General features: G+C 38.8%; 1 protein-coding gene across 1 annotated transcript in view; it reads right to left on the minus strand.

Moving 5' to 3' along the window:
• Positions 1-12,487, minus strand: part of Tmem117 (transmembrane protein 117) — a 437,541-nt gene that overhangs the window by 150,872 nt on the left and 274,182 nt on the right. The window contains exon 5 of the mRNA XM_050130964.1: positions 4,260-4,357. Coding sequence (XP_049986921.1) covers positions 4,260-4,357 — 98 coding nt within the window. The remainder of the gene's footprint in view (positions 1-4,259; positions 4,358-12,487) is intronic.

Genomic DNA, 12,487 nt, shown 5'->3' on the forward strand with positions numbered 1-12,487 from the left:
GTGATGTGGGAGTGTCATATATCAATCTGTTGATTTCATTGGTTAAGTTATAATAAACCAGCTGCTTGGCCTCATGGCTTGGAACATAGATGGGAGGAGTAAACAGAATAGAATTCTGGGCGGAAGAGGAAGTGAGGTCAGACTCTGCTCGGCTCCCGAAGAGACGCCATGCTCAGCTCTCCCGGGTAGACGCGATAGCTCTGCTCTCTGAGGCACACGCGATGAAGATGGACATAGGCTAGAATCTTCCTGGTAAGCGCACCTGGGGTGCTTACAAACATTACTAGAAATGGGCTAGTCCAGGTGCGAGAATTAGCCTGTAAGGGCTAGAGTTCATGGGCCAAGCAGTTAAATGAATACAGTTTGTGTGTTGTTATTTCGGGCATGAGCTAGCCAAGCGGCTGGGGTGTTGGGGACGCAGCCCCGCCGCTCATATTTCAACAAAAAGGAAACATCTTTTTCTGAGTGGATGATACAAAGCATGCAAATGCTCTCTTTTATTATTGAGATGACAAGTTTCCTAAATATCAATTTTTTTCTATTTTATCTCCTAAAACTAAGAAGAAAACCAAATGCCCTTTATTCTAGCTCAGTTCCTTTACATGACTTGTATGAACACAAAAGAAAAATTCTTTGCTTCCCATATGATTTCCATGTTCAATTCTTTGCATTAGATTTTGCTTAAAATATCAAGATAATATGGTTAAGATAATCTAACCACACCAAAATGTATAAAATAGAAAAGTATCTTAAAGTGGAATGTTTCTTCCATTGTTTGATATTTGGTGGTTGGAATTACAACTTTTGAATTACACGGAAAGACCACACTCAAATATACTACATATTAATAATTTAAATGAACAATAAATAAGTTTAAATTTTAATTTGGTCTACATATAAGATTGTATTTTAGGTAATAACTATAACTAAATTATTACTTTAAATCAATTGACTATGCATTTGATTAATTCATTGGAAGTGTGTCATCACTTATACTAAAATGAAGTCTTTATATAAAAGAGATAGACAGTATATAGATTTGAGCAAAAACTTTCAAGGAAAATGATATTAAGATGATTTAGGAAGGATTTAGGAAAAATCAGATATGCATTCCTCTGAAAGAATTGTAATTACAAATACCCCTGGCGGGGCTAAGGAGGTGGCTGAGATGTAAAGTGTTTGCTGAACAAACAAAAACAACTGAGTTCAATATGCAGTACCTACATAAAAGCAGGACATAGAGATGCATGTCTGTAGTTCCAGCTATGGGGAGGCAAGAGCCCTAGGATTTGCTGACCAGCTAAACTGTCGAGCTGTGGGTTCAGTAAAGTTTCCTGTATGGAAGAATACAATTGGAAGAGAAAGGGTTCAGGGTGCTTTTGGGGGACAGACTGGAGGCTAGATTCCATCAAAACATTATGCATACAAATAAGATTTTCAAATAAAAGAATTCTTAAAAAGGAATAGATTAAGAACTATTGACTAAAGTCCCCAGTATTACCTCGAGCCTCCAGAAGCACACATATGTACACACAACACTCACATGCCTATGCTCCCCCCACCCATGCACTCACACATGAAACCAAACCAAAATAATACAAAGAAAGAATAGCTAATGACAAGAATAACAAGGACTTTAGATCTCTATATGCAGGGGAACTCTGAAACACTTGGCCCTGATTTCACCACTTGGCACTGGTGAAATCACTGAAATCAGTGCACTCTGTATATACATAGTAAATGAAGATTGTTTTAAGAGAGGCAGTACACTAACATCTTTGATATTAGAGTCTGTTTCCTTTCAAACTGTAACTCTTCAAACTATTGTAGAGAATTATATGATGTAGAAAGATCCCCATAATCTCAAATTCTTATGTAGTAAAATAGCTGAAGAAGATGATTACTTGAAAAGAAGCACATCAGTTCTCTTAGGCGTGGTCATTTATAATGACTAATGGCCTTGAGACCACCTGTGACAACTGCACCCACTATTCAAGGTTATCAGGATTAAATGAGCAACTGTACAGCGTACCAAGTCAGTCCATGGTGCTGCATGGGGGCTGAACACCCTCAGTAAGTGTTTGCTACATTGTTATATAATACCCAAACAAGTTCTATAAGGAGCTTACATAAAAAGCACCATAAACACAAACCATGCTTGACCCATGGAGTCGCAGTGTGAACAAGCAGCTACAGACTCAGATTCTTCTCACTTATTAATAAACCCACTTGTTTACTTGCTGAGAATTGAGTCCAAATCCCACATATCACTAGCAATACTTAACAACAGTGCTACATTGCAAAGAATTACATTGAATGTTTATTTTCTCCCGGTACATAATTACCATTATTTTTGTAGCATTTTGTAGCACTGTCCAATGTGAAGATGTATTTCTGTCAAACATATTTTTAAAAAGTAAAATGAAACTAACATCTAGCTCCTCCACCTGCCTTGGCTTCTCTAGCCAGCCACGAGGAGAATTCCCTGCAGGTAAGCTGATCCATTACCCTCAGCCTGACCATCCTACAAGTCCCACCCTGCTCCCAAACCCTACTATCCCTCTGCAACCTCAGTGGAACACTGAAGAACAGCCTGGCACTACACAGTGAGGACCAAGAGGTGAGAGACCAGCTACCTGGTGGGACAATCTACTCTCTATGCTCTCCATACTGGGGTAAAACCCTGGGCCCCTCCCCAGCCTGCTTTGGCTTGTCTAGCTAACCAGCAGAAGATCTCCTGCAGGTAGGCTGCTCCAAAACCCCTGAGACACAGTTACAGTACAGAGAAGACCCAGAAACAGTTCCCAATTTACAGACAACCATCACAAGGATTGGAATAAGATGCAAAGACACTACTGGTATCAACTGAAGGAAGAGATGGGTATAGGCGCCAATGCAAGATTCATCCAACAACATAAAAAGCAACATGGTAACACCAGAACTTAGTGGTCATACAACAGGCAGACTTGATTATCCTAACCCAGAAAAAGCAAAAGAAAACAATTTTAAATGTAACTTTATGAAGATCTTTAAAGAGGAAATGAAAAACTCCCCTAAAAAAATAGAGGAAAACACAAACAGAAATTAATAAATTTCCCAAAGAAACTCAATAAAACCAATCAAGAAAAAAAAAACAATCAAACAAGTGAAGCAAACAGTTCAAGACTTGAAGTCTGAAATAGAGGCAATAAAGAAAACATAAACCAAGGGAACTTTGGTTATGGAAAATCTGGGTAAATGAATAGGAACTATAGAGGCATGCAAACAGAATACAGGAAATGGAAGAGAGAATCTCAGGGGTTGAAGATACTATAGAGAAAATAGATTAATTGGTCAAAGAAAACATTAAATCCAACAAATTCTTAACACAAAACATCCAGGAAATCTGGGATATCATGAAAAGACCAAATTTAAGAATAATAGGGATAGAAGAAGGAGAAGAATTTCAGCTCAAAGACACAAAAACTATATTCAACAAAATCATTGAAGAAAACTTTCCCAACCTAAAGAAGAATATCTTAATGAAGGTACAATAAGCTTAAAAAACACCAAATAGAGTGGATCAGAAAAAAACAACATTGTTGCATCATAATAATCATAATGCAAAACATACAGAATAAAGAAAGAATATTAAGAGCTGTAAAAGAACATATAAAGATAGTACTATCAGAATTACACCTGACTTCTCAATGGAAACCATGAAAGCCAGGACCTGGACAGATGTGATGCAGACACTAAGAGAGCACAGATGAAAGCCAAGACTACTATACTCAGCAAAGCTTTCAATCACCATCAATGGAGAAAACAAGATATTCCATTACAAAACCAAATTTAAACAATATCTATCCACAAATGCAGCAGCCAAAGCATAGTCAAATCAAAATGAAGGCCAGTTCCCACTCCCTCCCTTCCATTCTTTCCACCTACCCCCTTTCACCCCCCATTCACTCCTCAGAGAGGGTAAGGCACATTGTTTTGAGGAAAGTCCAAGGCCCTCCTTACTATATCTAGGCTGAGCAAGGTATCTATCCAAAGAGAATAGGTTTTCAAAAAACAGTATAAGCTGTCTATGATGTTTTTTACAAATAAGCTCATGAACAGTAAATCTGTAAGAGAGGATAATGACTTAAGTGCGGTCCTAGAGCCTTCCTAATAGAATTCTGTACAGTTAATGAAAAGCACACCCAACTCAAGTGCTTTAATAAATGGGGCAAAACAAATAATACAGAAACAAATAAATAACTGAGGCAATTTCCTACCAGAATAGGATGATCCTGACGTTGCCTTTCTTCCAGAAGGCTCTCGCTGATTTCCCCCAATCAGGGTAGGGCTTGTCCTGGAGCATCATATCGGTGACCTGGAAAAGGGAGGAGCTGGCTCAGCACTTGAGGAAATCTCAAATTCAGATTTCAATGCAAGCATAAAATTTAAATCTACTGAGAACAGAATATGCACATATTTAACATCAGAGCACACGAGACGATACAAATGAGAGGCATTTGCTTCATTCGACTCAGAAACGTAAGAGTGCATTTGACCTTCCATGCCAGATGCATGTGTTTGCAGTTACTCAGCGTGTGACGTACTGATGTTGGTTTGTAAATGCTAATTAAGATTATACAGGGTTCTTTCAATTGAACTATGTTTCAATAAAATGATTAGCAAATACTATCTGTCTGCATTTTACACAGGTATACAGTGCTCCTCAATCACATGGCCCCCTCCCTTCTCACTTGAATACCACCTTTAATAGGATGGTACCTTTGATTAATAATGTCTCCTTAGTGTGTCTAAATCATAAGAGTAAAAACAGAACCTTGAAATCCCAAATCCAAATGATTTTGCCTAAAACCTTATTCAATTTTTTTTTGTCTTCCTTTTCCATTCCGCTGCCTGTGGCTTTTCCGACTCACACTCACCCCTGAAGTAGTAAATAAATAAGAGATGAGCAAAAGGACATGCCTTCCCTGCCATAAATCTGGGGCGGCCCTTCTCTCAGATTACAAGGCGTGTAGTCTGATGAGCCAGCGCCCTCCCACCTACAACTCTGCGTCTTCCCCAAGCATCCTTCCTATTTCTGCCCCCTCTCCTGAGGCCCAGGCACAGCTGTGCTGCCTCATTCAGCCCTCAGCGTTGGCGCTAGTGCAGAGGGCTCACACTCACTGACTTACCTTCTCACACCACACCACATTTCGGTTCCCATTTTCACACTTCTCCTTTCTTTCTATCAGCCTTCAATATCCCTTACAGTAAGTATTTATCTTTGCGTCCTTTCTAATGTCTAACAATCACCACAGAGCAGTTCAAAATGCTTATACAAAAAAAAAAAATGACAAAATGAATTAGTAAATACATGGGTTTTATTTATTTTTTTTTTTGAGACAGTTTTTCTGTGTAACAGCCCTAGCTATCATGGAGTTAGCTTTTGTAGACCAGTCTGGTCTTGAACTCACAGAGATCCACCTGCCTCCACCTACCAAGTACTGGGATTAAAGGCATGCACCACCACAACCTGGCAAAATGTGTTTATTTTTAAAGGTCCATTGACAAAGTTAATTGCTCATTAGCCATATTAACGCTTTCTGCACATGTTCAGTGTGGCATTAATAGCGCACTATATGAACATTTAAAAAGCCTATAGGTGTGGATAATGCTTTTCCTGGAAAGGAAAATATGATTTTATATGCACACATACATATGGATATGAAACCTCTTCTTTTTCCAGAAATTTTATTTTCCATCAGACAGACATCATTCTACTAGTTTTGATTTTAGCTGATAATGCTGAAATTCAAACACACAATGTCTTAGTCAAGATTACTCCTCCTGTGATGAAACATCACGACAAAAGCAGCTTTGGGAGGGAAAGGTTTGTTTGGCTTACTCTTCCATATCACTGCTCATCATCAAAGGAAGTCAAGACAGGAACTCAAGCAGAGCAGGAATTTGGAGGCAGGAGCTGATGCAGAGGTAACGGAGGGGTGCTGCTCATTGGCTTGCTCCACATGGTTTGCTCAGTCTGCTTTTTTATAGAACCAGGACCACCAGCCCAGGGATGGCAATGCCCAAAATAAGCTGGGCCCTCCCCCACCAATCACTAATTAAGAAAAAAATCCTACAGTCTTGTCTACAGTGCCATCTTATGGAGGCATCTTTTTAATTGAGATTCCATCCTCTCAGATGACTTCAGCTTATGTCAAATGTACATATTCCTTGCCAGCACACACAATGTAGACTCAAAATTAAGAGATACGATATGGAATAGAGAATAATGCATTGTGTAAAGGAGAAGTTGAATTACCCACTAAGAAATACTCCTGTGCTATCTGTTTTGGTCAGACAAGCTTCTCTGTGCAGCGGTAACTTCATAGACTCATAACCAAAAAGATGACAACAAGAGGCAGCTAAATGTTAAGCTACAAATGGGACACCTCGATCACCCCCTCCAATACTGAGGAATCATGGTAGAAGAGGGTGTGGGAAGAAGTGAAGAACTGTGGGACAGTCTCAGTTCCTCAAACTCTCTCTCCTTTTGTTGGTACATGTGGGGCAATTCATAGTGATAATTCAAAAAGGACAGATATGTATTTTATTTACTTTCTTTGTCTTTTTATGTGTGTGCAGCATGTATGCAGCTGAGTGTGCATGTGTGCAGTGTTTGTTCAGGTGTGCAGGTGTGTGCAGGCTTGCAGGTATGTGTGTGTGTGTAGGTGTCTGTGTGTCACAGAGGACAAAAAGGCAACAGATTCACTAAAGTGAGAGTTCCAGGCACTTGTGAGCCACTCAACACCAGTGTTGGGGATATCTGGAAGAACAGCCAGCGCTCTTAACCACCAATCCATCTCTCCAGTCCTTGCTGCTTTTGAAAGGGAGCTAATAACCTGAATATTTTATCAACTGCTTCGTTTTGTTCTGACCCTTCACAAATACAAATTTTTATTTTTTCACTAACAGTGATGACCAAGATTATTTCCTTCAAAAAAAGATTCAAGGTATTTATTGACATGCTCAAAGGGTAAAGACAGATAAAAAGTATGCAACGGAAGAATTGTGTTGTCACAAAAAGTAGGCAAAATAAAGGAATTTAAATCCCCTATATTCAGACACACAATCTCAAATGAGAACTTCCTTAAGAAAGAGCTGCAATGACAATTTCAGCCATATCCCTTCATCACTGTTTTGGAGAACAAGACTTATGTTGAGTATTTATAAAACATCAATGTTTTATTTCATGTTTGACCAGATTAAAGAAAAACATTTTATTACTTTGTTTCATTCATATGTCTTCTGTTCTTGGATAATAGGAATTTTCGTGTAATAAAATGATTACTGGCTGTTTTTTATTCAATTTTCATTTTTTTTGCTCCAGAGCAATTTCTGAGAAATACTTATCATATTTCCTAGAGAACAGTCATCTGCAGCTAGATAGCCAATTATTGTACAGCTTGTTTTACAAAAACCACATCCAAAGACAAAGCATTTTCTCAGTAAAATGATAATATGGGGGCTCAGAAACAATTAGATGTCACACAGCTGGTCTTTTTCACTCCAGTTCCTGCTCTTTATTTTAAGACATATCACCTGATCGATGAGAGGTCACTTACAGCTAAATTGGCAGTTACTGGGACAATCATTAAAGGGATGCATTCAATAAGTAAAAAAAATCCAATTACCTCCTACATTAGAGAAATCAGATTTATTTCTGGTGCTGGTCAAGGGCAGTCTTTATTGGGAAAGATGCAGGAAAGAGAGAGTGGAGGGGATGTGGAGAGCGCAGTGTGGTGGGAACACAGTACAATGCTGTGTGTGGTGGAATAGGATACATGAACGGGTGGCAAAAATGCAGTGCATGACTGCTGATGTTTCTCTCCCAATCAGACAGTAGAATGTGAAAATGCAGGTCTGATTCTCTAAGCTGTGTGGGTCTCATAATGCTCCTCTTCCCTTTCCTATGAGCCATGTCTCAGCACAGGACACAGAAGCTCACCATATGACACTTACACAGAACTTTATCATGAATTGTCTCTCAGGAGAATGTAAGTCACTTTAGGACGTGTGTATTGTACAGTCTGGGAGGGGAAAACATACAAAGCATACAAGCAAATGGTTGTAGAAACAATCTGTCTTATGTGGACAGAAGGTAGCACCTTTGATAAGATGCTCTAGTGATGGCAGAAACAGCGATGATACCATGCACGTACCATGCTTGCTGCAGAACTCAGTGAGGTATAAGCCGTTGGGAGTACTTTGCTTAATAATTGTCATGGCTGCTTCATACTTTCCACTTTAATCTCACAGAGAGACAAACGTCAGTGAGATGCAACGATAGAGTTTGGTCACGCCCAATGTGTTGGTGCACACAACAGTTGCCAGCCTTGGTTCCAATCTGACCTTCTCAATGCTGTACTAACTCTTGGGTCAAGGCAAAGCCCTTTCTCCCAAAAAAGCTCAATTCCTCATTGACCGTCTCTGAGCTTACAAGGTATCCGTGGAAATTACAGCTTTTCCCTCGCTCTGCATCTTCACAACCATCTTACTTGTCTTACTTCCTCACTCTTTGAGTATTTAATGTCTCTATTATCATCATTAAATTGCATCATCTTCCCTTAGCCATAAAGGGTGAAAAATAAAAACTATTATTCTGTCCCAAACATCATTTCCATATCGTTAGGAATTTTCTATACTCTGCATTCCTTTCACATTGACCCACAAGTGAGCAAGCTCAACAAGACTTCACTGTCGTTTATCTCAAGTCTGTCTACTGCTTGCAGTGGCTGAACTACTTAGAGTACTCCTATAAGAGGGATTTCACAAAGACTCAATCATAAACCTTGCCCACAACCAACCCGTTTACTGTCTTTCTCCCCACTTATTTTTTTTTCTTTGTATTAGGATATTTTTATGAGGCAGAGTCTCAGTATGCAGCTCTTAGGCTGGCCTGGAATATTAATATGCCCTATAGCCCATATTGGCATCAAATGCATGATCCTCCTGCATCATTCTTCCAAGTATGTTTATTTTCTTGAGACTGAAAGAAAAACTGGGCCACAGAATTGTCTTTAGGAATGGAAGACATCAATTGCTTCACTATTGGGTCATTATTAAGGTACACCAAAAAGAAAGAGGAAAAGGAAACTGGTATTACTGTTTTCATCTTTCCTGCTAAATTATTCGTGTCGCTTGTTTGCTCAAATGCTTTCTTTTGTATTTTGAGTGTGAAGATTTTTTTCAAGGTGTATTAAGAGCTGCTGTGCTCTGTTAGATCTTTGGGGATCATGTCTGTAACGTCTACTTTCCTTCTGTGCTCTATTCGCTCCTATCCTTTAGGGAAACAACTACAAACATGCTAGTTCTCTGTCTTTGGGGTCTTCTCTCTTCAGTTTTCAGTGTTGCTCATCCAACTATGATCCATACTGTGTATTTGGCAGGGTGTGATTCACAACTATAGGAGTCCACTTTTGTCCTTTGATACTCTATTTTGCTCTATTCCCAGCTCTCTCTATTTTAATCTCCAACTGTGTGGGGGGGGAGTGAGTGGGTGTGGGTATGGGTGGGTGTGAGTGTGGGGTTAAGGGGGTGTGAAATGAGGGGAAGTCACATCAGAGGACAATTCTATTGTGATGATTCTCTTCTGAACATTTCTCTATGTTCTGAGCTCAGGTTATCAGAATTGAATGGAAGGTGCTTGACCCACTAAGTTTTCTTGTCAGCCCCAGTCTTTGCTCTTTAACATTTCATTTCTGGGTTTACCACCTATGGCTTGATCTTCCATCTCACCTAACTCTGAAACCTTGGACAGCTACACACACACACACACACACACACATTGCACTTTTTGGATACTGTAATCAATTCTGCAATTTAGAATTATTATCTCTTTCACTTTAAATCATGTTTGCGTTAGTTTTTTTCAGTTGACAAAGATTCTACTTCTTTGGAACCTTGACTATATATCGCCCTGTCTTTCACTAGTCATATATTTAAAGATAACTGTAATACACTTCTGTATGCCATATTTGTGGTATTTTTAGGTACCAGCTCTAGGAAGCAGAGTGGGGGTTATAGCAAACTGTGGTCTCTGACACTGTAAGTGTTCAGTCTGCGCACCCCTGTGCTGAATGGCTTTGTTTTGTTGGCATCTCCACATCCATGGGAGCACAGTATTGCTTCCACAGGGGCCTAACTTAGGTCATGTTATGTTGCAATGTCTAACTTGAATTTCTTAGGCTCTAGGGAAATTATGCATTCTGCAGAACAACACAAATGTGTGTGTGTGTGTGTATTGTGTGCCTCCCTAACTTCATCTCATTCACAAGGACATACATTATAAGCCTTACTCAGCAGCATCTCCAGTTGAGACAAAGAGAGACCCAAGGCCTAAGGTCTAAGCAGAAAGGATTATGGGTATTCACTGAGAAACATCAGCTGAGTACACAATTAAGTAACTAGAAACCATGGATGGAAGTCTCCCCCATGTACACTGATGCCATGAATGAATTACCACAAGAAATATCTAAAAACTCTTTGGCAAACATCTATTGGTGAACATTAAACCTGGAATGCATGCTCCAGCTTTTCAGAAACATGGCGAGGATTTCACAAGGCATGAATATTAATGTGCTTGCTTATTATCTCCAATGATAGCCTATGCTACCTTGGTGATGTATTGCACCGTATTGCTGAATCCCTACTGATTTACAATGAGTCCTGGACTGTTTTATTATTAAGTAAAAAATTGGGCACACATCAGAATATCGAATCATTTGGAGAAAGACACCTGAATTGCTGGAAAACAGAAATAAACATAATCAAAAAAAAATCCCTTCCTGTGCAAGTTGTGCAGAGTTTCAAAAATAAATATGATATGGTACAATTTGCTTCCTACCACAGTGAATTATAATTTGCAATAAATAGGGCAAAGGAGAATGATTACTAGTTCCTGAGCAAGAAGCCACAGACAAAAACACTGACTCCATCCTTGGACATGCTGTTTCTCATTGTTGACTATACTGTGAAACAACAATGGCCCAACAGTACATAGTTGGGCATTTATTTTTTCACTGTTGGATGAAAGAAAGAGTTAGGTTACTATATGCATACCTGATCCGCTTTGCTAACATAGATAGTGTAATACACAACATGATGACTTTGTAACTGTGTATATAAGTGGAGAAATTACAGGAAGAGAAATAATGGATATTTCAGATATCCCATTATAAAAACCAATATCCACAAAGAAGCCCTTGGTCACAGAAGAGCAAAATATCTCAGATTGATAACTAATCCCATGTTAAAAACCTAACCTCTCCACTGTTTTCTATATGTGATGTTCAAAGCATTCTAGTCTAAAGGCTAGTCTAAAGAGTTGTCATAGCCTGGGCTATGAATCCTGCCACTCTCTTATTGACCATCTTGCAGCAGGATCATAGAGTCAGACATTATGCAGGATGGTGATCACAAGGATTGCTTAAAATATAGGTAAGTATACATTACAGCCAAGAATTAAAATGGAGAGAAAGCCTGTTTCTACCACTTACCAAAGAATACGAGGCCACAAAACAAACTCCTTCGTGTCCTTTTCCCCAAACTTTCCCGTATGAACCCAAGACATAACCATTCTGAAGAGTGCATTTCACATCCTCACTTCCTTTTTGGTCACTGTGGTTTTGCTCTACACAGCTGTGCTCACAAGCAAAGTGCAATCAAGTGCATTGCTCACTTACAGACAGCACATTCACACTTAAGTAAAAGCAATACAAATTACCCTGCACCTCCTCTTATTCTTCATTCCAGTTTCTCTCCGATTTGGCTGCACTGAACCAAATGGTTACAACCTTGATCTCTCTTCATATCTATGGCTAAATTAAAGTTTCATTTTTATGTGGATTGGAGTTTTTCTTAAAATCTGAATCTTATAAATACATTTTGAGTTTTATTTGATTTTTCAACAAATAAGTCTTCGATGGTTTTAATCCTCTCTGTAGTGAGCTTCTTTTTATCCTATTAATTTCTGATCACATCATCTTGTTTTCCACTCTTTTTGACTGATTTCCTGCTTCTTTTTCCTGATTTATCTTTCTCTGTATTTCCTTTCATCTTTCTCTTGCCATCGGCACATGCTAGGGGAACCTCCTAAGCTCTAATCCCAGCTCTTTTTTTTAAGTTTTAAATATTGGAGGCTTATATCGTTAATTTTCAGTGTTTGTTTTCTTTAATATCATAATCACCACTGAATCTATTCTTTATAAGTTTTGAAACTGTGATATCTACAAATTTAAAAAGTTTATGCCTTCAATATATGTTAACCATCTATAATCCTAAAATGCCTATTTATTTGCAAAGTCTTTATTTTGCTTTGTATAAATCTATCTAAATAAATGGTATTTTAACAGAACTAGTATGGGTGCTGGTATAAAATCTGGTCCCATGGAAGAGGACCTGGGCTCCTAATGATGGAGCCATCACTCCACTCCCTGCTTATATGTTC

Source organism: Alexandromys fortis, unplaced genomic scaffold (assembly GCF_014885135.2).
Source record: "Alexandromys fortis isolate MF-2015 unplaced genomic scaffold, M_Fortis_MF-2015_v1.1 scaffold_28, whole genome shotgun sequence".
Lineage (NCBI taxonomy): Eukaryota > Metazoa > Chordata > Mammalia > Rodentia > Cricetidae > Alexandromys > Alexandromys fortis.